This window comes from Podospora pseudocomata, chromosome 5 (assembly GCF_035222375.1).
Source record: "Podospora pseudocomata strain CBS 415.72m chromosome 5, whole genome shotgun sequence".
NCBI classification, from domain to species: domain Eukaryota; kingdom Fungi; phylum Ascomycota; class Sordariomycetes; order Sordariales; family Podosporaceae; genus Podospora; species Podospora pseudocomata.
Genome location: NC_085889.1, coordinates 338,085 through 363,794, shown reverse-complemented (window position 1 = coordinate 363,794; position 25,710 = coordinate 338,085). Strand labels below are relative to the sequence as shown.

The 25,710-nt window shown below is 53.6% G+C and overlaps 5 protein-coding genes and 1 non-coding gene across 6 annotated transcripts; 3 read left to right on the top strand and 3 right to left on the bottom strand.

The window, feature by feature from the left end:
* Positions 1-41: 41 nt before the first annotated feature.
* Positions 42-1,211, bottom strand: QC762_502040 (uncharacterized protein; the record flags this gene model as incomplete). Its single annotated transcript, XM_062890628.1, has 1 exon — positions 42-1,211. The coding sequence occupies one exon, from the start codon at positions 1,209-1,211 to the stop codon at positions 42-44; it is 1,170 nt and encodes a 389-aa protein (XP_062741538.1).
* A 1,368-nt stretch (positions 1,212-2,579) lies between these two features.
* Positions 2,580-4,276, top strand: QC762_502050 (uncharacterized protein; the record flags this gene model as incomplete). Its single annotated transcript, XM_062890629.1, has 4 exons — positions 2,580-2,896; positions 2,954-3,430; positions 3,483-3,591; positions 3,649-4,276. The coding sequence occupies 4 exons, from the start codon at positions 2,580-2,582 to the stop codon at positions 4,051-4,053; spliced, it is 1,308 nt and encodes a 435-aa protein (XP_062741537.1). The 3' UTR covers positions 4,054-4,276.
* An 8,580-nt stretch (positions 4,277-12,856) lies between these two features.
* QC762_0074410 lies at positions 12,857-12,941 on the bottom strand. The gene has a single exon. It is a non-coding gene; the product is annotated as a tRNA-Ala (tRNA).
* Positions 12,942-14,473, top strand: QC762_502060 (uncharacterized protein). The gene is made up of 3 exons (XM_062890630.1): positions 12,942-13,055; positions 13,121-13,687; positions 13,747-14,473. Exons 2-3 carry the CDS (start codon positions 13,529-13,531, stop codon positions 14,356-14,358), a joined length of 771 nt encoding a protein of 256 aa, XP_062741536.1. The 5' UTR covers positions 12,942-13,055; positions 13,121-13,528; the 3' UTR covers positions 14,359-14,473.
* A 31-nt stretch (positions 14,474-14,504) lies between these two features.
* On the bottom strand, positions 14,505-18,973 carry VPS41 (Vacuolar protein sorting-associated protein 41; the record flags this gene model as incomplete). The annotated part of the gene is made up of 4 exons (XM_062890631.1): positions 18,262-18,973; positions 17,217-18,205; positions 15,457-17,161; positions 14,505-15,332 (listed from the first exon to the last, which is right to left on the bottom strand). The coding sequence occupies exons 1-4, from the start codon at positions 18,667-18,669 to the stop codon at positions 14,505-14,507; spliced, it is 3,930 nt and encodes a 1,309-aa protein (XP_062741535.1). The 5' UTR covers positions 18,670-18,973.
* APC1 (Anaphase-promoting complex subunit 1) lies at positions 18,080-25,228 on the top strand (the record flags this gene model as incomplete). Its single annotated transcript, XM_062890632.1, has 2 exons — positions 18,080-22,489; positions 22,538-25,228. Exons 1-2 carry the CDS (start codon positions 19,169-19,171, stop codon positions 25,226-25,228), a joined length of 6,012 nt encoding a protein of 2,003 aa, XP_062741534.1. The 5' UTR covers positions 18,080-19,168.
* Between the last annotated feature and the right edge of the window lie 482 nt (positions 25,229-25,710).

The window sequence follows — 25,710 nt, the reverse complement described above, 5'->3', positions numbered from 1 at the left end:
TATTTGCTTCATTATCATAATTCAATCGTACAGGTCAAGGCTTAGTGCTTCTGATAAACGGCACCAGTCCTCTCAATCTCATACGCGACGTCCTTGCCACGTCCCTCGGCCTCGAGCTTCCGTACCAGCGGAAGCACCTCCTTGCCAAACTGCTCAACCTCCTGATCGTAATGAAGGAAGGCAGTCAAGAGCAGGTTGACACCCAAAGCCTTGAGCAACACAATTCTCTCGGCCACCTGCTCCTTGGTACCGACCAACTTGGTCTTGAACCCATCATTATACTGCACCAGATCATTAAACGTGCTCGTCGCCCACATGCCCTGCTTCTCCTTGGTGCTCTGGCCAGCGTTCTTCACTTCCTGCGCAAACGCCTCAATCGCACCCTGGTCGGCCTTGCCCTGAATCTCCTGCAGCACTCTAATCGCCTCCTCCTCGGTATCCCTCACAATCACAAACCCATTCACCGCAAACTTGACGTGCTCCTCCCTGCCAACCTTGGCAGCCCTCGCCTTGACATCCTGAATCTGCGCCCTGAACCCCTCGAGATCATTCCCATTCATAAAATACCAATCCGCCACCTCAGCCCCATTCACCCTCGCATCCTCACTATTCCCCCCCTGAAAGATAGGCGGGTGCGGCTTCTGCACCGGCTTAGGCGCCAGCTTGTAATTCTTGAACCGGTAAAAGTCTCCCGAAAAGGTGAAGCCCTCATCCTTGGGCGCGGTCCAGATACCACGCAGACACCTCATGAACTCATTCGAGCGTCTGTATCTCTCGGCGTGATCCAGCCACCACTCCCCAATGGCGTGGAACTCGCCCTTAAACCAGCCCGAGACGATGTTGACGGCGATTCTGCCGTCGGTGTAATTGTCGATGCTGGCGAGCTGCTTGGCAACGACGGCTGGTGTCCATGGGCCGGGGAGGATGGCGGCGATGACTTTGAGCTTTTCGGTGCCGTGGAGGAGGGCCTGGGAGAAGGAGACGGACTCGTGCTGTTCCGAGGCGCCGTAGAGGGCCGTGAAGCGGATTTGGGTGAGGGCGTATTCGAAGCCGTGCTGTTCGGCGGTGCGGGCGTAGGTCAGGTTGGATTTGAGAGAGGAAGAGGTGTTTTGGGGGATTTTGGAGACCACGAGGCCGCCAGAGACATTGGGGACCCAGTAGGCGAAGAGAAGACGGTCGGGGTCGGTGTTGAGTTCGTGTGGTTGAGCCATTGTTGCTTTGTGGTGGTGGTGGTTGTTGTTGTGGTGTGTGTGTTGGCAGGGAGACGGAAAGGGGCTAACTCAGGGGTGTTGGAAACAAAGACGTCCAAGATGAGTAGCGTTGGCTCAAGCAAGCTGCAAGATAAGATCTCTTGACGTCTTGACTATCTCGCGTTCAAGAAACAAGACCGGGTCGATCACGCAATTCAGCAACTGGTTTGGGCAATCCTCTAATAAACATCCTGCTCGCTCTTATACACTTGGGGCCACCCGCAAAAAGTTGGGCAGTTCTCTTGACTGAGATGTGAGCGCATCCCGTCATCGCGCAAGGCAATGATGCCATGCGCCAACAGCATAGAGTTGGGGAGGATCTCGGTTGATCGGCCTGGTCTTGGCGTGGGGAATGCGGACCCCCAGCACGCAATCGACTAGCAAGGCGGAGCTGGCAGACTGAATCTTAGCTTCAGTCTTCCAATGACCATCCACTGTAATGAAGAAAAAGAACTGTTTGAAAGCGTCGCGGACGTTCGGAAACTCGGAGTGTGCTCGTTTGCTGCTTGTGCTTGAGCAGAGGGGGGTGGTGCGCACGGGGGGGTTCACGGCCAGGACGGAGGTGGAGCCGGCGAAGATAATTGGACAGCAGGTGTAAGTCGAGAGAAAGATCAAAGCTCCATCGCAGTGGTAGCTTCCAAAGCGGCTCCTTCCTGCATCCTCAGCTGCGGGTAGCTCTGTTATCATTTTTGGGACCTGTGGCGTCATCTTCAAGGGCGTTCACGACTGGCTGGAGTCCTAGATCGGCGGCAGCATGAGGTTGAAGCACGCCAAACATGTCAGATCGTTAACCCATCGAATCAATCTAATCCATCTAAGACACCAAGATCTCAATGAGCATGATACTACGCAGCCTGCTGGGATTAAGGGTCTTGGTTGCTCTTCTTAGTCGCCATTTGCTGCCCATGGCTTGTGGTGTGCTCTGAAACACGCAGGCCTTCAATCCCAATAGCGCCGGGTAGAGCCGTCTTTTGTTTGATTTCGGGGCTGGAAGAGTCTCACCTGCTGCTCACAAGCGTATCCTTACCAGAAAAGCGACTCACGGAATTCTGGAGGCTTTAGTCGCAATACCAATCGGGAGTTTTCGTGACGAGATGGGAAGCACGATCGATGTGGTCGCCATGGCAGCAGCAGAGGGATACCCGAAGGGCATGATGGCGTTGATGTGCAAGGTTATGAGCCTTAGTATAAGAAGAGGGCATACTACTCACATTCTCAACATGTAACTCTTCAGTCTACCGTCAACAGGCTCTTTCTGCCATTCCCACCATTATTTTCAAGCCTTTTGATACCCCTACACCGTGTCCCTCACAAAAAAAGCACACCACAATGGCCACTCCAGTGGTTCCAGTCATCAGCCAGGCTCCTTCCGCCACTGACCCAGCAGTCTACGCCGAGTACGAGTCGAAATGGGCGACCTATCCCACTGATGCTCAAGGCTGGCTTGAGCGTGCTCGTGAAGTTGCGGGTGTTTTGTCGGTTGATGCTGCTGCTCGCGAGAAAGCCAACAAATCCCCAAAAGCCGAGGTTGCTCTTCTCAAGCACTCTGGGCTTTTGAAGGTTCTCGGCCCAAAAAAGTACGGTGGTGGTGAGCAACCATGGAGTGTCGGCTATAAGGTCATCAGAGAAGTTGCCAAAGGCGACGGGTATGTTTCCTCTTAACTTCCCCATGGCAAGCGTTTGAAGCCTAACACATGATGTAGCTCCATTGGAATGTTGCTTGGATACCACCTCTTGTGGTCACGAACAGCCCACGTGGTCGGCAATGATGAGCAGGCCGAACGGTTCCAGAAGCTCATCATTGAAAACAACTACTACGTCGGCGGCGCTGTCAACCCAAGAGACAATGACCTCAAGATCACATACGATGACTCCAACATCATCTACAACGGCTTCAAGAACTTCACCACTGGCGCCGCTGTCTCTGATCTTATCGTCCTCGAGGGTGCCATTCATGACAGACCTGAAGAGCACATTTTTGCCATCGTTCCTACTGCCCAAGCTGGTATTCAGTTCCACTACAACTGGGACAATGTTGGCTTGAGGTTGACGGAGTCTGGTAGCGCCAAGATTGAAGGCATCTCCGCCCCATGGACTGATGCTCTTGGTTGGGATGTGGCGACCAAGAAGCCTGACCCGGCTGTGCTGGGCATTTCTTTTCCCGCTCTCTTGCTTCCTACGTAGGTTTACCTTTACAACCATTTGTCTTGTTCTGATACTAACACAATGCAGTATTCAACTCGTGTTCAGCAATTTCTACCTTGGCATCGCCCTCGGCGCCTTGGACTTTGCCAAGAAGTACACCACAACCAGCACAAGAGCGTGGCCATACGGCGGCGATGTGAGTACCATCCTTTCCCACAATAGATAGAAAACAACGCCTAACCTGCCAAAACAGAACAAGGAGAAGGCCACCGATGAGTTCTACATCCTCTCCACCTACGGCAACTTCTTCGCCCACCTCCGTGCTGCCGAGGCCCTTGCCAACCAGGCTGGGGCCGAAGCTGACCGCATCTATGGCACCTACCAGAACAACCGAGCCGCCTTCCCCATCGAGGAGCGTGGTGAATGGGCCGAGTTGGTTGCCTCCGTCAAGGTTGTCACCACCGATGTTGGTCTTCGGGTGACAGCGGGAGTGTTTGAAGTGACTGGCTCCAGGGCAACTGCCAGCAAGGTTGGGCTGGACAGATTCTGGAGAGATATCAGAACCCACACTCTGCACGATCCGGTGGCTTACAAGAACCGAGAGCTGGGAAGATATTTCTTGCTCCGGGAGCACCCTGAGCCTACTTGGTACACGTAAATGGGGTGGATATTGACACAGATGGAGTAGCGGCTTAGTTTATACCCTGTAACACATGACAACCTATGCCTTTGACACCTCCCCCAACCCCCAGCTCTCTGATTTGTGTGCTCATTGTTTCTGCGAAGTCATTTTCCGGTATAGACTAGCCCTACATAGAGTGTCAGGTGATTAAGGGAGACAAGATACCAGGTGCGTTGTAATTGACCTCAGCTAGCTAGGTACCCACCTCGGTAAGGTAGCAAAGACCAAAGCACCGCCCTCTGACCATGGGAGTCTCATAAAGACGAAGCCGTAGCAATTGTCACACGGCAAAAGCCAACCACCCGCAACCACGGCCAGCAACACTGCCGATACCACCGCAAGAAGGGGTAACTGCAAGTTGTGAACCTCTCGTTGAAAGCGAGGCAGGCAATCTGAAGGCATGGCGGTTATCAAAGGAAGCCCACTGGCCCCTGAGATATTGAGGAACTTGGCAGCGGCTCGAGGCCACTGGGCACGGACCACCTGACGATGGATAAATACGCGTCTCTGAGATCTGTTTGTATTCCTAGACGTTCTTCTTCCTCATCACGCTCTTCGAGGCCATTGAAGATTATTAGCCTGAATTGAACCATGAGTTCCAAGCCCTGATATTACAGCCCTTGTCACATATAATCTTCAAACAATCGAAGACGACAACTACTGCACTACGACGCCATAGCGCTATCGCCACTTACCCCGCTTTCTTCCTTTGTTGATGTCCACCACATCATCATCAGCTCCACCCTCAGATATCGTTGAAGGATTCGTTCCACTACCGTGTAACCCTTGGGTTGACGACGACGAAGATTCCGACTTCACTACAGGAGAATACTCCTTCAACGCCTCGCCTACTCCGCGACCTTTCATTCCCGGCTACGCCGCCCACATTCCTCTTCCGGCATCACCAGCCACGGTGTCACCCACGTACGCGACCGCTCGAAACCTACAAGAAGAATTCGATAGCGCGTCCATCTCCACCTACAATATGGCGGACTATCGCTCTCCTTCAGCCGAGCCTGTCCAGGTCGACGACCACATGGAGCTTACGCTCTACTCGCCTCAGGACTTTGAAGTCATTATGAGCGACCCTCTGAGATCCAGCCTTTGCCTGGAGCCGTCCATGACCCGGCACCATGGATTATCGAACTCCATCGCCGAATGAGCGAGGCCTACGAAGGTGTACGACAGCTTGCTCGACAGCAACACAAGGAGCGTATCGACCACCAAGAACTCGCACGCCTTAAGCAGCAATACGAGCATATCCGTGAACAGTACACTGTTTGCGCTGGCATGGTCAAGCTCGGGGTCCAGGTCTCTGAACAACAAATCAGGCACTTCCGTCAGCAGGTTGAAAATGACAGCGCCGCCTTTGCGAACCAGATCTGGAAAGCTATCGCAGTTATCACCCAGGACGAACGGCAGCGTCAACAAGCCATCGAGCAACTTAGCGAAGCGGCTAACCGACACCACTCCGCCTTAATGACCCTCGAGAAGGAGGTTACATTTCAGAAAAGGTTCAATAGTGATGTCCAGGAATGGGCTACCCAACGCGACCGAGATATCACGGGACTCTTGGCCAAAGAGTTTGTTAATCCCGCTACTCTCGATGACCACGGACGGCGTATCATGGAACAGGTCAAGAAGCTTATGGCGGAAGATCTCAAGGAATTCCGCGCTCAGATGGAGCGGAATCCTGATGCCGACGTCAATTCTGTCTGGCGCAGTGTAAGCCAACGGGCATCGGTGCGACCATCGCATCCATCCACAGCCATACCCTCCAAAGTATCATCCTCAACTCGGCGTGTGCGAGAGCGCTTAACTACCCAGGCACTACAAGATGCCCAAGCACGCCGCACAGCTCAACAAGCCAATATCCAGTTCGAATCCTCTCGAGCCGGCCCTATGTATATGACGCCCACACCCAATGGTGGCGGAGGAGGAAGCCTCCCTCCTCGACGATTCGTCGCTACCAACGGAGAACCACCCTCTGACCCCGATGACTCGGACTCAGAGGACACCCACGATGATCGCCGTGAGAGGCGACCGCCCGCGGACGGAGCCGGAGGAGGACCACCTAGAGGACCTCCAGCCTCACGCAACCGCCCTCGATCACCCAGTCCCTCGGGTCAAGACGACCTCACTCGACTTATTCGTCAGTTTTCCCAGGCACCAGTCCAGGTCAACCCGGTGCATATGGCAAAACCCCCAGCCTACGATGGCAGAGACCTCTCCAAATTTAGGTCCTGGTGGCTCAAGGTGGAAGCATATATGGATTCCTACCCCACAGGGTTCCCCACCGACCAGGTCAAGATCAACTGGGTTGGATCTCTGCTCACCGACAAGGCCCAGGTGTGGCACCAACAGCGAGTCAGCCAAGTACGGAGGCTAGGCTTCATGGATATCTGGAGCAATTACACCACTGCCATCAAAGAACGCTTTCGGGATACAGCCGAGAGGTACCGCAATGCCCGCAAGATGCAAGAACTCCGGTACCAAGGAGATATCTCGCAATACTTGACCGAGCTTATGGACCTCAACGAAGTAGTCCAGTGGTCAGGAACCACGTTCCAGAGTCACATCTCAAAGGCACTCCCGGACGAGATCACCAAGTTGATCTACTCAAGACAGGGAGGAGTCCCGGAGACAGACGAGGACTTCCTCCACGCCATCCAGGAAGCTGGCCACATCTATGAGAATATGCTCACCAACCCTGGCATCTCAGTCGGCCACCGGGCGGGAAAAAGACACGCCCACTTCGATCTCGGGCGCTCGAAGACGGGCCCTCCCCACCAAAGTCGCTCCCAACAACCGTCAAATCCATCCTCAAGAAGCAGCAAGGCACCCCCAAGGCTCCAAGCGGCAGACCCGATCCAAAGGATATTAAGTGGGTAACCGTGAAAGAGGCACTAGCGGGAATCTCCCAAGATAACGTCGACAGGCATAAAAAGGATGGGTCTACATGCTGGCGATGCGGCCGCAACAATCATCACACCCTTGCCTGCTTCGCCAGAAAGGATGTCTCCGGTAACGACCTTCCCGCGGCTCCTCCCAAGGTAGCCGGGGTCAAGCGGAAGGCCGAGGAGAAAGAAAAGAAAACGAATTAGCACCTCCAAAGAAAGTACGAATCGACGCTATTGGGGTACACATTGACGATGATGAACCACCGGTCTTCGAAGTACTTGACGACGACATGTCTGGCACTGAGACGGGTTTTCACTAGGCCGCCTGACCACGCCGACAGGATGTAATCGGCCTACTGGCGTCACCGTTGCGGGAGTCAAGCGCCCTCGCGAGGAGGACGAGGATGAACAACCACGACACCGGCCTAAGGTGGGGACCAGGCCTATCGTCAGCATGAGCATCATCGAAGGTACCAACGCGCGCCCTCGGGAACACCCGGTACGCGTTCTCTTGGATCCTGGCAGTGCCGTTCCCGTCTTATCGGAGGATGTGGCTACCCGCCTCGCGATCAAGACCTTCCGTCACCCTCCTGGGTTCTACCTTCAATCCTTTACTGGAGAAGGAGATGCCAGTAAGGAAGCATTGTACACCGACACCATGGTGCTTAGGCACTCAGAAGACCACTTCACCAAGTTGCAATTCGAAGTCAGTAAGCTCGACGCAGAATGCGATATCATCCTACCACACTGGTGGCTCCAAGAACACCAACCAGCTGGCTTCTACGACCAAGACCCCACGAAGATTGTATTTACCTCTCCCACATGCCGCGAACGATGCACTAGCCTATCGGTACTTGGGAAGGCTGGTAGGATCATTTCCAGCGTCAAGGACGATCGAAGCTCTATTCCCGAACGCTTCCGGGACCTGGCACCATTGGTCCCTCATGATATATCCAAAAGGCTACCTGATCATAAGCCCTGGGACCACACGATCGACCTAATGGATGGCAAGACACCACCATGGGGGCCTATCTACTCCCTCAGCGGCAAAGAGCTCAAGTTCCTGCGCGCATGGCTGGATGAGATGCTGGCCGAAGGCAAGATCAGGCCTTCCAAGTCCCCTTGCAGCGCTCCACTCTTTATGGTGGATAAAGACGCCTCCATCGAGAAGAAGGGAACGCATGAAGACGACCTTCGACCAGTGGTGGATTGGAGAGCACTTAATGGCATCACTATCCCCAACAGGTATCCTCTACCACTCATCAATGAGCTACAAGATCGTCTTGCCGGAGCTAAGTACTTCACCAAGATCGATCTTAAGAGTGGATTCAACCTCGTACGAATCAAGGAGGGAGATGAGTGGAAGACAGCCTTCCGCTGCCGCTACGGTCTCTTCGAGTTCACGGTCATGCATTTTGGGCTAATCAATGCCCCAGCCACCTTCAAGCCATGGTCCATGGAGTCCTCAGTGACCTGATCGACATGGGGGTACTGGCGTACGTTGATGATATCCTCATATACGCCGAGACCATGGAGGAGCATGACCGGCTCACGAAAGAAGTATTGCGGCGGTTGAAAGAGAATAACCTCACCATCTCAGCAAAGAAGTGTGTGTGGGCTACAAGGCAGGTTGAGTACCTTGGGTATATCATCTCTGAGCATGGGATCTCTATGTCTAAGGAGAAGGTAGACTGCATCTTGAACTGGGAGAGACCTACCACACTCAAGGCCACCCAATCCTTCATCGGCTTCGCCAACTTCTATCGACGCTTTATTAAGGGGTTCTCTGCCATTGCCCAAGCCCTCACGGCATCCCTAAAGCTCGACGCACGTCAGTGGAAGTGGACACAAGCCATGGAAATAGCATTCAACAGGCTCAAGGAGGCCTTCACCACTGCTCCCATCCTCGCTCACTTCGACCCAGCAAAGCTGGCGGTCCTGGAGACGGATGCGTCTGACTTCGCCCTGGGTGGAGTGATGTCCCAGAAGGGGGACGATGGCAAGCTCCACCCGGTTGCTTTCCACTCCAGAAAGCTCACCAAACCAGAGATGAACTATGAAGTACACGACAAAGAGCTACTAGCTATAGTCGACTGCTTTGCAAGATGGCGGAGATACCTCGAGGGGGCAGAGCATCGCATCGAAGTGTACTCCGATCATCAGAACCTGGCATACTTCACCACAGCGAAGGTCTTAAATAGACGCCAGGCAAGGTGGGCGCAAGAGCTCGCCGCCTACAACTTCATTATCATGTATCGGCCTGGACGACTTAACGGCAAGGCCGACGTGCTCTCAAGACTCGATCAATATCGGCCTGAGAAAGGGGGAGATGAGGACCAGCCAATCACTTCGGTCCTGAAAAATCACCACTTTTCACCGCCAAATGAAGGACCTTCCTTTCTGGTTTCCTCAGCAAGGCTCGCCAGTATTCCGGTTACACCGGCATGGAACGATGATTTCATCGCCAGAGTCAAAACAGCCGCCCACCAGGATGCCGAGTATACGAGGGACCTGGCCACACCGCCCAAAAATGAGCATGCGGACGATGGCCTACTGTACCACAACAACCTGTTGAGGATCCCCAAGGACCCCGCGTTACGCGACGAGATCTTCAAGTCTGAGCACGACGCAGCCATCGCCGGCCACCTGGGAATGGACAGAACTATCGACCTTATACGGCGCAATTTCTGGTGGCCAGGCATGGATCAAGACATCCGCGAATACGTACGTGGGTGCAGAGAGTGCCAACAGAACAAGAACCCCCGCCATGGCACCTTCGGGCTGCTCCAACCAATGGAGATCCCTTGGAAGCCGTGGAGAGCGATTTCCATGGACTTCATCACGGACCTTCCACTGTCCTCTGGATGCGACTCGATCTGGGTCATCGTGGACATGTTCACGAAGATGGCACACTTCATTCCCCTACGCGTTGAAGCGAAGAAGACTGACGACCTGATCCGGATTTTCGCGCGCGAGTATTGGCGACTTCACGGCGTCCCAGCGGACATCATTTCTGATCGAGACTCACGCTTCACCGCCCACCTGTGGAAAGACTTCCTGAAGCTCGTCGGTATCAACAGTCGCATGAGCACAGCCTTCCATCCGCAGACAGATGGACAGACAGAAATCGTTAACCAAGAATTAGAGATGTATCTCCGTGCCTTTGTCAACTACGAGATGGCTAACTGGAATGAGTTACTCCCTATGGCAGAATTCGCGTACAATAACGCTCGCAAGTCGACTACAGGCATGTCGCCTTTCTTCGCCAACTATGGCTATCACCCTGCTTCCAATAACCCCTCCTCGAATACCACCGTCCACAATCCCTCGAGTCGGCTGTACGCACACTGGATGACCCAAGTTCATAAGGAAGCGCGGAAAGCACTAGAGGACGCCCGCACGCGCATGAAGCAGTGGGCCGACTTGAAGAGAAAAAGAAGCCCCTTTATTTGAACAGGACCAACTTGTGATGCTCAATGCCAAACACATCAAGACTCGACGACCCTCCAAGAAGCTGGACAAAAGATGCTAGGCCCGTTCAAAATCCAGAAGGTGATCTCTCCTACCGCTGTCCGACTGACTCTCCCCAAGCACTGGCGGATCCACAATACCTTCCACGTCTCTCTCATCGAGCCCTATCGCGCTGGCGGACAGGCACTGCCTGATCCAGACCAGGTCCTGCGAGAAGCTGAGCCGGTAGAGGCAGAAGACTATCAAGTGGAAAGGTGATGGATTCGACCATGATGGGCGAAGAAGTCAAGTATCTGGTCAAGTGGGAAGGTTGGCCGCAAAGGAGACATTGGACTTGGGAACCTTACGATCACTTCTACAGTGATGGAGCCAAGGCGGCTTTACAAGCCTTCCACGCTCTACACCCCGACAAGCCCAAGGACCGACGTCTGGAGGTCTAAGGCCATCATCAAGCTCGTGGGCGAGAGCATGAGAAGGGGAGATGGTGTCACACGGCAAAAGCCAACCACCCGCAACCACGGCCAGCAACACTGCCGATACCACCGCAAGAAGGGGTAACTGCAAGTTGTGAACCTCTCGTTGAAAGCGAGGCAGGCAATCTGAAGGCATGGCGGTTATCAAAGGAAGCCCACTGGCCCCTGAGATATTGAGGAACTTGGCAGCGGCTCGAGGCCACTGGGCACGGACCACCTGACGATGGATAAATACGCGTCTCTGAGATCTGTTTGTATTCCTAGACGTTCTTCTTCCTCATCACGCTCTTCGAGGCCATTGAAGATTATTAGCCTGAATTGAACCATGAGTTCCAAGCCCTGATATTACAGCCCTTGTCACAGCAATTAATATGGGCGTTGGCAATGGCCCAATTGCCGAAACTGTTGATGTTGGGGTGGTGACTCTTACCCCCATCGTGAAAGTGTCCAGCGTGTCGTCCATATTTGTCCACCCTACACCCCCGAGCCAGTTCATTTGGATTGTCAAGTTTGAAGTCTGAATGTGTGAGGAGGCACTCGGTGGTGTTGGCATGAATATTGCCAGTTCGATGGTAGGAATTCCAGTTGCTGGGAGTGTCTCTGGTGCAATTGTGGTGTGACATGGAGAAGTAAGGATAAGCTCGGAAGCTGAGACTGATGACAGAATTGTTATCACGACATATACCGGATCTAGCTTCGTGGGAGACATAATTCGAGAGTAATAGGTTCTAGCGGTGGTGATTCTCCGAGGTCTTCGAAAGGAGACTGTTGTCTTTGGATATTTCTGGTGAGGTCTTTTGACTCTGAAATGAGGCCAGTTTATAGATTTCTTGTGTTTTTGACCATATACCTAAGCAAATGCTCCAATGGCTGATGATTGTCTCATCGGAGGCAAGTGATGTGGTCTTGGAATCGGCCAGGTTTTAAGTAGTACCGGACCTGACATCGGAGACGGCCATCATGCATCTCGTTTTTAAGTTTCACTCTCCACCATCTTGCTCTTGAAGATCCGATAGGTTCCGAGCACTCCGAAAGTGGGTGCCAACTGTTCACGGCCTCGGGATATTTTTAGACTCTCACTTTTTTGCCCAGGACAAAAGTCTCTTAGTTCGATTGGATATTGGTGACATTCGAATAGGTATGCAAGATTGCTTGGTTCGGGTGGACACCTAGGGTACTTTGAATGGTGCTAACCGATGGCAAAGGCGCAGGTTACAAAATATTGGGAGCAGTATGAGCAAGAGATCCAAGAGCTCAACCAGCTGCAGACCTGCTGCCAGGCGATCTTTTCAGCCACCAAATTACCCCGTTTCGTAGCGTAACCCATCATTAAACGCATAGGCAGAACAACTTGCGCACAGGACAGACCAAGAACTCTTCCACCCACCGCTCACACATCCAAGTTCGTCTTCCTGCTCCGTGTTATCGTGTGGCAGGCTGATAATCCTCAGTCTATCTAGAAATGTCAATGCGAGCGCAAGCGGCAGTCCGTAAATGGGCTTTGTTATAGTCACAGGTAGGTAGGGACACTTTGAATTTCGATTTGGTTTCAACTCGTATTTAGATCTTGAGTGCAGATTCGCTGGTGCTCGTCGGCCGGAAGCTTCTTGAAACCGCTGGATCTCTGTGGCCATGCGATTCTACCGCAGTTGGATTGAGATATTTCTTCGAAAAGACAGTTAAAGAGCGAAGCGCATAGCTACGGGCCACTGAGCGCCCCTAGCCTTCAGCCACTTGTGTGCTTTCAGTTGGGATATTTCTGAAGGTGTAGAACGGTACAAGCGCCTTCTGACAACTCTATCGATAGGTGCCATGTTTGTGTACTTTAGCCTCATTATTCATAATTTCATACTTCAGGAGGTTAAACACCCAAGGGAGTCTTTGTACTTTGCAATGTGTTAGGGCGAATGTCCAAAGTGCAAGGCCATCCAATCAGGGCGTGTGGCTCAGTTGGTAGAGCGTTCGCTTAGCATACCCACCTGTATGCGAAAGGTCCTGGGTTCGATTCCCAGCTCGTCCACAGCTTCTTTTTGCATTTCTTTTTCACCTTGAATCTTTTTCATTTTTTTTTTTTTTTTTACTGTCACTACCTTGTTCCGATAGAGCTCGGCAAAGAGGCAGTGAAGTGAAAAAGGTAAACAAGCCATCGCATTCAAGTGTACAGATCATTGTTTATTTTCCCCCGTTGCACAAGCACAGACAGTTTTGGGGCATTTATAAGCTCCACTTAGCTCCTCCAAGCCATGGATTTGTCAGAATATCCCACTTGGACCGTAACCATAACGAATCTTCTCGAACAGCGCGGAGAGCGAAGGGGGACAACGGTGAAACAGCTTGTGGGACAAATGGCTCTGATGTGCTGTTAGCCGTCGTCCCATCCGTCCTTTTTGCAAGCTGTACACTAACAAGAGTGGAGATTGGAGAAAGATAGGATGGCTTGGTGTCACAGATTACGACAATCGTGGTAGCTTGATGGAGGGGTTGAGCACTTGAGCCGTGGGTTCATTTGACTTCGATTGAGCTACCGCTGTATACAGCCGTTGCCAAGTGGCGTCCGGGCTCAGTGTCATATATATATATGGCCCATCTCATTCCCTTTCCAGTCTCATGTTTATAGTCCTTGGAACCAAGTCACGCAATTCATTCAACATCTCGCAACATCCTCTCTGCTCTCTCTTCATACTCTTTGACATCTCGCACACAACCGCAGCCATGGCACCCATCGGCAAGATCTACTCCTACCCCAGCAACTACCGCGTCCACATCGTACGTCCCCCTTTCCCCCATGTTGCCCCCTCCCCTCATGATACTAAACCCCCTCCCAGGCCCAAGTCGCCGCCGACCTCAACAATGTCGAGCTGGAGTTCCCTTCTTTCCAAATGGGCGTCACAAACAAAGACCCCTCCTTCCTCTCCAAATTCCCCCTCGGCAAAGTCCCCGCTTTCTCCTCCGCAGACGACACCTTCCACCTAACCGAAGGTCTCGCCATCGCGCGCTACATCGCCTCCTCCGGCCCCGCCTCTTCCCAGCTCCTCGGTGCTGACCCCAAGACCTCCGCCTTGATCGAGCAATGGGCTCTCTTTGGGGAGTCTGAGCTCTCCGGCGCTACCATCCCCCCTCTCTTGATGGTCTTGGCCAAAATGATCCCTTATGACGAGGCAAGGTATAACCAGTGCGCTGGCAACCTTGAGAGAGCCGTCAAGAGGCTTGAGGAGGCGGTCAAGGATGGGCGAAAGTTCCTTGTTGGTGACCAGTTGACCTTGGCTGATTTGGCTGTTTTGGGGCCCATGACTCTCGCGAGCAAGTTCTTGTTTGACGGGGAGATGAGAAAGCAGGCACCTTCCGTGGAGGGGTACCTCAAGGGTTTGTTGGAGGTGCCCGAGGTGAAGAAGCACTTTGGGGAGGTTACTTTTGTTGAGAAGAGGGTTCAGGGTTAAATTTCTGGATAATGAGATATGAATTGACAAAAAAAGTAACGTTAATTGATTAGATGAGCCAAAACACCTTGCACACGGAAAGCTGTCCATGAAACCAACTCATTGTTATGTAGCCAGGCCAAAATATATATACTTCATCTTTGAAATCACGTCTCCTCCGCCTCCTTGCAAACAGGACACCCGCCCGCAATCTTGTCCCTCAACAACATCGCATGCGTCACCTTGGCCCCTATCCGATGCGACACACTCTCCCCAACCGCACTCACCAAGCTCTGATCCACCCTCTCCCCCGGGTGCATCTTCTCCAGCAAATGCGACAAATGATACACATGTCCACAGGCAAACCCAACCAACGTCTCCATCTCCCACTCCGTAAACGCCTCACAACACCCCGCACAATGCCCCGGCGCCCACTTCTTCCCCGGCGGCTTAGGAACCTCCTCATTATCAACCCCATCATCAACAACCTCATGCTTCTCCCCAACAACAGTAGGCACATCCTTCGCCTTGACATCAACATGATCGCCCCCCTTAACCACAACCTCAAACTTCACCCCCTTCCTCTGCCCACTCCTCAACAAATTCTGCGCCGCCGCCACCTCACTCCTCAACACCTTTGCCACGCCCGAGCTGATACTGTGTTGGATATCATGCTCCTTCATGATATGCTTCAGCCCCTCCCTCAAACCATCAATCTCCAGCCCCTCTGGAATCCGTCTGACAAGAGTGATGGGATTAATCGCCGTCCCGACCTCCTCAAGCAACCCCCTAATGAACCGGGGCTTGTCCATACTATACTCGAGCAGATCCTCCCAAAGATCAGGATCGTCTTGTTCCTTGGCAAAAGCAATCGCGCGGCTGACATCGCCCAGCCGTTCAATAATGAGCGTCAGGGCGCGCTTCATCTGCCCAGTCTTGGAGTACAGGTAGACCAGCTCGGGGATGTAATCGTATCGATCGCATTCTTTGACGGCCTAAGAAAAAGACTGTTAGCATGCTCCTCACACACACACACACACACACACACACACACACACACACACACACACACACACACACACACACACACGCAAAAGGGGACAGATGGAGTAGCCTCACCTCCTCAAACGCATACGCAGTCGAAGTCTTGAGAAAGCTCATCAACAGTCCCTGGTCATACTTTGCAAACAAATGCACCGCCAAATCAGCAAAATTGTCCACCAGAGACTGACTGTCGGTCACAAGCCTCGCCCTCGACTCCCCGCTATGTTCGTGAATCCCCTGCCCCCGCCATAAACCCCGAAGATAAAAGAACGTGTACAGATCCAATTTCTTCTCCTGGAGCTGCTCCACCACAACATCCGGCTTGACCAGTCCATGCTGTGCCTCGTCCACCAGCAGGGTAATCGCCTCATGAGTCGCCTGTTCCAGCTCATCATTCGACATCTTGGCCTGACCTTGAGGAACACGAAGAGTGAGAAAGCTAGGGATGTCATCCGCCACGGCATCAGCCAAATGCCCATCCTTGATCAACCTCATCGCGTTATCCGCATCCTGCAGCTTGATGTAGCATTTGAGAGCCTCCCTATTCCTGCCGTTGGCTTCATGAAGCTTGGCAAGACTCTCCATCACGATGCGCCAGTCGCGCCCAACCTCGCCATCCTCCACGCTGTCTTCCCTCACTTCTCGGTAGTTGAGCTGGTTCTCCAAGGCTGTCGTGATGGTGGTAATCTCGAACAAGTCAGGAGACCATCTCTCCAAAAGCTCGCGGAACTGGGGTTTGCTCGTCTCGAGGTAATGCCCAAGCACAACCTCGTAGATGGTTCCCGGGATTGGGGGCCGTGTCCGCTCGGTAGGGATGTGATTGACAATCTCGTCAAACTTGTTCGCCCCAGCAAATGTCCACACCCACTTCTCCCAGCGGTCCGGAGTTCCCAAAACCTTTCCACAGGTCTGTCCAGCTCGTACCCAGTCGCCAGCCTCAACCAGCTCTTGCAGCCACAGTTCGCCGATCCGCCTCTTTTCCTTTTCTGCCGCCGAGTACATCGATTGCATTCCCTCGGCAAGGGAAGCGGTCTCATCGTAAAAGTCGTCGGTTGTCTGAGTATGGTCCGGCGATAATGGGCTCGTGTCGACAGCCGTCGACATGATCTCGGGGTGCTCGTTGACAAGCTCCCATGCTTGCTGGTACTGCTGTCGCTCCAACAACCACGACAGATGATCCCCCAAATCTCTCCTTGTCGCGAGGATGCAGTCATACGGACTATGTATAAAGATCTTGACTCCGGGCTTGGTGAGATTTGGATGCACAGATCCACCCTTTGATCGTAAGAGAGCCGACGCGGCAGCAATCTTGACAGGCGATGTGCCCTCGTTGCTGTCCTTGCTTCTGATACTGGCACCTGAGCTAAAGAGAGAGATAGGGTTGAGAGCCGCGTTGAGCATCTCAGTGCCCAGCCCAGCCAACGTCTCCAGGGCACCCCTACTAGAGGCAGCAGCAGCCACTGTTTGAGCTGGCAAGACACCAAGGTGGTAATCATTGGACGAAAGCCTTTCGAACCGGCTGAGCGTCAGGCCATCTTTGTCGACCTCTGCCTGAGAAGTGAGATCGATCAGCCGCAGTTCGGGAGGCTGGTTGTTTTGCTTGCGACGAATTCCGCCTGATGGCTCGCTACCACTGGATAATGTGTGCTTGTGGCCGCGAGCCGCGGTACCGTCGTCTTGGTCGTTGGCGTCGTCGTCGTCCGGCAAACAATAGGCGAGGACTAATATCAAGTTTTGGGTATATAACGAAATGCCAGAAATAATGCAATCCATACGAAGTCTGAGGGGTCAGCAAACACAATTGAGAAAAGGGCAACGGGCGGAAGATAACTTACAACTTTACAATCTCTGCCCGGCCAGCGGACTTCTCCCCGGCATGCTTTCCAACGCCGACGCCCCCGGGGTGGACATGTATGATCCAGATGGTCCCACCCCAGCCAACCAAGAGACGCTCTATCGTCTTGCTGTGCTTGACCTGCTGTTGTTTCAGTCTTTCCGCAGCTGGCGAAAGGAGGACTTCGTGAGATTCCTTCTCAGGCTCATCAGGCTCGACGGCTTGCTCGTCGATCCACTCAGCCCTTCCCTTCCACACGCTGGCCATAGTCTCCCACTCTGCCGTTTGAGGCCGATCAATGTGGCCGATGCGCTTCCAGGCATCGTCTGCATCGGCGCTCTCCAGATGAAGTTTTGTACGCATGATCTTGATGCCATGTTCGTTCAACCAGACGACGTATTTTCCCGACAAAGACCACTTGATGGTGTTGATAGTTCCCTCGCCAGAGTGCAAAACGGTATCTTTTCCTGTGCTGGCGCCGACCATGCCACCAAGCCAACCTGCCGCCTGCGCAGCTGCCCCCGTTGTTGTGGCAGTGCTTCGACCGAGCGGCGCACCCGTCGTCAGAATTAGCTGACCCGACAACCCGCCAGAAAGATATGTCTTGTCGTGCTTGTAGTCTGGAGACAGAGCGACGGCTTGGATAGGGCGAGCAAAGTTGCGCAGCGACACATCCTTGACATCGACCAGAGACTGTACACAGACATTTCCATCCATCGACGAGGTAGCAATGTAAATATTGTTGGACGGGGTATTCGGCACTGTGTTTTGGAGTTGGGTAGCCCTTCTCGGTGGTGGTGTTGGGACATCATGGCCTTCGCCGATAGATGAACCCGGTCTTCGAGGGCTACTTGGAGTAGCTTTCGGGGTGGCATCGGGTCTGAGCGTCGACAGTGGTGGAGGGTATGGGGAGATGGAAACGGCTGTAACAGAGGCTGAGTGGGCATGATAGACTCGTAATGGTTGGAAAACAGGGAGTTGAATAACATGCTGGTTTAGGCGGTCAGTCACACCATTTCGTGCCAATGCAGGTTAGGGATACCGACGATGTTTCCATTATGTGTTCCTATGATCTGTTTGTCTCCAGCAACTAGAAAGGTGCTTGTCGCATCTCCATTGCGGTAAAGGGGCCCGAGGTGTTGGGTCAATCGCGCGTACTTGAGCTTTGGCTCCTCATCTTCATCCTCGCTTTCTTCCTCGCCCTCTTCTGCCTCTTCCTCGCCCTCTTCCTCCCTTTCACCATCCTCATCACTAGACTGCTCTAATGTGTCATCGGTTTCATCGTCAGAGGTTGCGCCAGCGCCTGTGTTAACCCTGAGCTCCTTCATTGGGCCTGTTGTTGTCGCGTCGCTGGCTGGTGGGTGCTTGAGCGCTACACCAGCGCTGCTGGACTCAGTCGGGCTCTTGTCATGGTGGGGATCGTTGTCGCCGGGCTGTGGCGAGCTTCCTGTCATGTTGATTCAGGCGACGGCAGCAACTTCATGGCGGGTTTGGAGCAGGCGCAGAGCGAGGGTCGTATGGCTATGGGGTTCAGGTTGCCTGTGGGGAGCCGAGTGTTTGTTGAGTTGCTTCGGGAAGCTTTAGGCGCGGCCAAAAGCTACGTCAGAGCTTAAACGGCGGTCCCTGCAGCGGTTGGGGTAAGCTTTGACCAATAGACAGCTGCCCCTCAAAGTGGGGATATTCATTGGGCAGCCTTGCGAACCCCAGACGCGGGTTCCAGGCTCTCGGACGCGCTTTCTGGGATACAGTGCTCTTGACCTACTGACTGCCCTGCGATGGGCATTGCGGCCCTCTGAGACAAGACGAAGAAAGAAGATCATTTCCAGGCTGTTCTTTCCAGCGACTGGACTGAAGGAAATGGATCGCCAGCAATTGCCTTCAACCATTACCCGGCACTCGACCTTTTGTATAATTTGAGGAGGGAAACAGGACAGCACCAAACATAACAAAACTATGGCCTCGATTGCTTCACTCGGGGTACATCAACCCACCGGCTTGCGACATGCCATTCAAGAAGGGATACTCGACCCCGACCCGCCTCCATCTACCTACACGTGGGACATCAGCCTTAGCAAGGAGGGTGACAACGAATATGAGGATGAACTGCTCACGACGAAGAACTGTGTGCTCTGGTCCCGTGGCGGGGTCTTTCGAAAGAGCTTCAAATTCGACCTCGAAAACGAACCTATCGCCCAAGCCCTCCTAGCCAACTTCCCTGCCTCGGCCGAACACCAGTCTAGAGATAACGCCAAGCAAAAGAAGAAGGCCCTCGAAAGGCCCAACCTCTCGAAAGCTCTCGTCGTCTTCCTCAAGACCCAGGCGCACATCTACTTCCTCTCCGGTGCCAGCCATGTCGTCCACATGCCCTTCGAAGTCGAGTCTGCCTGCGCAGCACCATGTGGTGTCATCATTCAACGCAAGCCACGGGCGAACAATACAGCTCCGGTTTCGTTGCGTCTCCCGAAAGTACCGCCCAACTCCTTCGTGTCGTTCCAGCCGCCGCCATCGTCGTCCAATACCCAACGAGGGCCCGAGTTCTCGACCGAGGGGTTGGGCAACCCGAAAGTACTGCCCCTCCGACTCAGCTCGACACTGGAAAATATGTGGCAACCTCCTATGGAAACAAGTGAAAGTCATTGGCCTCGGCTTGTTTGCCTGACGGATCCGTTGTTGGAAATCGGACTGGTGGTGACACAGCAAGATCGGACGAAGCCTCCAAGGGGTCGGAGGGGTTCGACCGGGCCCCTGTTTCTCAGTCCTGCCGAAGAAATGCTTCACATAGAGTCTGTCAAGCTCCCGAATCTACCGGCATCGGAAGCTGGGGGCTTGCATATTGCCGTTACCGTTAACCGCGAAGCCGGCATGTACACAGTTTGGCGACTGACCTATCTAGAGAATGAGGACCCATTTCTGAGCAAAAAGAAAAAGAGGAGAACATCATCTTCGCGGCGACGGAGTTCTATGGCTCCAGGCCTGCCAAGCGGAGCTGCCACCCCGATTCACCCGTCCATGAGAGAGAGCTTTGGTGCACCGCTTCCAGGCAAAAGAACCAGGAAGAGCGTTAGGATCGAGGAAAACGAAAAGGCCTTGGACAATGCTCTCAACTCTTTGGATCCGGACAAGCGCAACGATGCTACTCGGAGGCAGTCACGCCGAGTAAGCTCTCTGTTGGCTCGTGCTGATCTGTCTGCATCTCAAGATCGAGCAACCTTCACCGAACAGTCAAGCAGGAGGCTAGACTCCCAGGGGAGCCAGCGTGCTCGCATGAGTAGTGGATATGCCGGTTCAGTATTCAGTGGCAGCTTCAGCGGCAATCGAGACTTGAACAGCCTCCATGAAGCGCCGGTGGATAGCCTGCTGGACGAGCTTCGTGCTGGTGGTGATTTTGAGGGGTTTCATAGTATGGGTCTGGAGGATCACGACTTTGATGGACTGACACGGGAGATGATGCTTACCAAGATCCACAGCTTCAGCATGGACAACGCCAACCTGCGATACTCTCTATCGGACAAGCCTGCCAGGACACACTCCAAGGTCTTTATACTTGCTAGCCCTCCTACTGCCACGGATGAGCAAGGGCGCGCCATGCTTCTTGTTGGTATCCAGGACCCTGTCGACAGGAGACTCCAGCTTCTGACCCTCCATGTCGATATTCGTGACGAGAAGAACACAACAAAAAGTGCCATGAAAAGTTTCTCAAACCCAAGCAGCCTCACTATTGTTCCCGGAGAGCCCCGGAGGGTTCAAAGCGTGGTCGATTCATGCAAACTATCCGACGGGCATGAGACCATCATGATCTTGTCTGAAGACACCTCCGGCGGAAGAGAACTCAGCCTGCAGTCCCCTTGGGGCAAAGTAACGACTGTAACATTACCATTGTTATTTTCTGACAACCTGCACAGCCTCGATTACGCAGGCAGCCACAAGGTCAACAAAGAGGTTCGAGGCAGGCGGTCGATGGGCATTGGCATGACCTGCACTCAGATAGATTCCGTCTGTCACTCAAACTCGCGTGGTGTGGTTGACCTTCGAGACAAGGACGGCAGGTTTCATCGAGTGAGAATCCAGTTGCAGCCTTCATCGCCTCAAATACGTCGCGTCCTGGATACTTGCCGGAGTGTCCTACCTACTTCTTATGCCGACAAGCTACTGGCAGGATGGTGGCACATCATGCAGTGGCTTCAGAGCGGGCGTATTCGGGGTCTAAGCCGCCCCATAGTGGACAGGGAATGGACAGCACTCATTATACTGCTCTTTTCCAGCTTCCTCGCCATGCGGCACAACAGTGAGACTTCCCTCAGGAGCTATGGGGAGGGCGCAGCACAGCCCCCATGCCCAAAGAGCTGGGACACGATGCGCGTATACGAAAACCCCAGCTCATCAGCGTGCCCGCCTTGGACTCGCACCAAAGCATGGCGGTGGCTTCTTGATACTCCAATCTTTGAACCGGCCCCCGTGACTGCCGAATCAGGCCCTCGTCCACCAAGCTTCCTTGCTATTCACATCGAACTAGCGCAGAGATGGATGGCGTCTTCTGGCGGCGTGCTGGCTTTTGGCTTTGATGGGTACCTTCCCACGGCTCTCGGCAGAGGGAGCCCTGGACGCAGTCATGCAGCATGGAGTATGATGATGGCGCTCCATCTTTTCCTCGAAGAACAGAAACTGAACATTCTGTCTCCCGAGGATACGATACACGGCCAGATCGATTTGAGGACAGCGCTCTGCCAGGTCTCTAGGTGGCTCGGCTGGCAGAGGCACGAAGCCATTTATGCGCTGGGCATAGACATGGATCTGGAATCAGTACATGATCTGGTTCCTACTCTCGCGGCCGAGGTAGTCGAACCGCCGACCTGCTTTTGCGTGCTGAGCTGGATTCAGGACCATCTTGCATACGGTAAGGGGGGCGAGTTCCCGACATTGCCTCTCGTCTACTCCACTGGCTGTCCAGATGCAGTTTCTGGAAAGTCAAGATCGCAGCTCTGGTCATCCTTAACACCTCGATCGCTCATGTTTGCCAAGTTCTTTGGTCTTCTTGGCACCACAACGAACCGGTACGAAGTGGTTGTGGCCATGTATGAGGCTCGTTTCACACCACAAATTCTCGAAACATTACCGGAGGCAGTTCTCACGCCTTTACAGGACATTATATTCATGTGTCAACCAAACCCACCGCCTTCGTGGTCCAAGGAGCTCCTCTCTCTAGTGAGTCGGACTGACATCAGCACTGTCTTACGGCCATCAAAGACATGGCGACCACTTGGGGCTGAGATCAATGTGAGTGTTCGGTTCATAGTTGTGCTATTATCTACTAACATTCCCCAGGCCCCATCACACGCTGCGAAATGGGATGTCCGAATGCTGTGTCAGCACCTCGACGACTTCCACGACCGCGCAGAGGAGACAGAGGCCACAGAACGCCAGGCCGTGGTGCGCTCCTTGTTTAGAGAAGACAGACGGCTCAATGAGGCTCAGAATCTCTTATCAACATCCAAGCACCGCGTCGTCCGCCTCAACCCCAAGCCGGGCACAACGGAGCCAGAGTATCTCGAGCAACAAAAGCAGCTTGTCGCTACTGTGGCGACGAGTACCCTTGCCATACCAGCAGGCAGGGGCCTCTTGTACTTTGCTCTTCGCTTTCCACTTCTTACTCAAAAATATCAGATCAACGGATTTCAGCTCACATGTGTCGTCCAGCCGATTAACAACTCGGTCGGCGTAGACAAGGCCATGTTTACTGAGGAAAAGATTAACTGGGCCTTCTTCCACCAGGGCGTCTCGGGTGGACTTGCCATCTCACCTCATGCAAAAGGCATTGACACATCGTGGATTCTGTACAACAAGCCGGGGTCAGATTTGAACAATCGACATGCCGGATTTCTGCTCGCCCTCGGCCTGAACGGTCATCTCAAGTCGGTCGCCAAGTGGGTTGCGTTCAAGTACCTCACACCCAAGCATACTATGACATCCATTGGCCTACTTCTCGGCCTGGCAGCCTCGTATCTGGGGACCATGGACTCGCTGATCACGCGCCTTCTGTCGGTGCACGTTACCCGTATGCTGCCGAGAGGGGCTGCCGAGCTCAACTTGTCGCAACACACCCAAACCACTGGTATCATGGGCATAGGGCTTCTTTACTGCAACAGCCAACACCGCCGCATGAGCGAGATCATGATGTCGGAAATCGAGTATCTCGAGGATGGAGAGGAGGAGAACCCACTTCGCGACGAAGGCTATCGTCTGGCTGCCGGCTTTGCTTTGGGCTTCATCAACCTCGGCAAAGGAGGCGACCTGAAGGGGCTGAGAGATATGCGCTTGACGGAAAAGCTCCTGACAATCGCCACGTCCACCAAGCGCATGGAGCTGGCTCATGTCTTGGACCGTGCCGCTGCTGGCGCTGTGATGGCTATTGCCCTCATTTTCATGAAGTCGGAGGATCATATCGTTGCACGCAAGATTGATGTTCCTGACACAACGTTGCAGTTTGACTATGTCCGGCCTGATGTTTTGCTTTTGAGGACGGTGGCGAAGAATGTTATTCTTTGGAAGGAGATCAAACCTACCTTTGACTGGATCAAGAGCAGTTTGCCTTCTATTTATCATTCACGGGCACGTCTGAGCAGCACTCGGAAGCTTCAAAGCAGGGACATGTCTTTTTTCTCCATCTTGGCTGGCATTTGCTTTTCGCTGGGCCTTCGGTTCGCCGGCTCGGCGAATATCCAAGTTCGGGATCTGCTTGTTCACTACCTCGACGAGTTTGTACGGATCGTTAGAAGCCCGGTGACAAACTTTGACGCGGAGCTAGCTCGCAGCAACGCGAGGATGTGTATGGATCTGGTGGCGCTGTCTTGCGCCACGGTGATGGCCGGGACGGGGGACATCACTGTGCTCCGTCGTTTGAGAGGTCTGCACGGTCGAGACGACAAGAGCACCACGTACGGAAGCCACATGGCTGCTCACCTGGCGATTGGCGCTCTGTTTTTGGGGTGCGGAACCGCCACGTTTGGGACGAGTAACCTTGCCACTGCTGCTCTCCTGGTCGCTTTTTACCCGTTGTTTCCTGCCAACGTCCAAGACAATCGGGCGCATCTGCAGGCGTTTCGTCACTTTTGGGTTCTGGCTACGGAACCCCGGTGTTTGGTTGCGAAGGATTTGGCCACCGGTCAGCCGATGAACACGCCGATTAATATCCATTTGAAACCGGGGTCTGCGACGGCTGTGGCGGCGGCGTCGCAGACGGGGAGTGATGCGACAGATCCGGAGGTTGTTATCCTCCGGCGGCAGACTCCTTGCTTGCTTCCGCCGCTAGATGATGTCCTACGTGTTGCCACAGACGCTGGTGGACTGGGTTGTTGGGATTTGACGATTGATTTCCAAAATCAGCCCAGTCTGGTGGATGAGTTTAGGAACAACCAGAGTGTTTATTTGCGGAGGAGACCGGCGCATGAGGGGACTTTCCCGGCTACGTTGCGCGCGCTGGGGAGTAGCGAGGTTGTTGACAAGGGGTTGGGTGGGAGGGATCCGATGGAGTGGGTTTTCGAGTTGCAGGCGCTGCGGGATTTGACGCACGCGGAGAGGGGGTTGGTGCTTGATCGGTTGGGGAGTAGTGGTGGGGGGGTGGGCGAGGGGGAGGGGGCGAGCACGGCTGTGGATGCCAAGCTGGTGTTGAGGGCTGGGTTGGATACGGAGGGGTGGTCGAGGGATAGGTTGTTGGGCTTAAGGTTGTTGTTTGAGTGGGCCGAGAGGAGGGGGGTTTTTGCTGGGAGGGTGGTGGACAAGACAGAGGCTGAGGAGGGGAAGGGGAGGAAGAAGGGGAAGACGCCTGCCAAAAACGGGAAAAAGAAGGTTTCTATGTCTGATGGGGTCGAGGGACAGGGTGGGGGGAAGAGTGAGGGGGTGGTTGGGGGGAGGGAGAGGGAGTTGGATGCGGTGGAGAGGGGGGAGGTTTGGTGGATGAGGGATAGTGTAATTGGGGAGCTGAAGGGGAGGGCGTGGCTTGCGGGGAGGGATACGTGAGAGTATTGTCTGGAAAAAGAGCAATATTCATGTTATGATATGGACAAAGTATGTGTTCGGGCTTCAAAAAGAATACAGCAACTCTACACTTGCTATTGATGAAAGATGGTGAATTGTGTGAACACTAGAATACCCAGGTAGGCACGCCTCTGGAGGATGTACCTCTCGGCCGGACACTTGACTCATTCTTCCTGGGTCTTGAATCCCGCCCGTACCCAAAGTGTGTGTTGTCATCATCCTACCGCCGAGGTACTTCAAGGGTACGGTACCTCTTTCCGTTGAGGGTAGGGCAAAATAAATGGAACGACACTGGTTTCCAACCCCATCAACGTACATTTTGTGTTGATTGTCCTTGTAGATTATGAATACGAGGCCATCTGAATGTCGCTGCAGATTGCTAGATAGGCGTGTTTAGCAGGAAGCGATTCGCATTAGCAAAAATAGAACGTATCGGTGTAAGATAATACGGAAAGGGGCTATTA

What these genes read in the sequence shown, in the direction of transcription:
- QC762_502060 (XM_062890630.1), top strand. Translation starts at nt 13,529, where the DNA reads ATGTTTATAGTCCTTGGAACCAAGTCACGCAATTCATTCAACATCTCG. An exon ending in GCAACTACCGCGTCCACATC is followed by an intron (nt 13,688 to 13,746) that starts GTACGTCCCCCT and finishes ACCCCCTCCCAG; the next exon opens with GCCCAAGTCGCCGCCGACCT.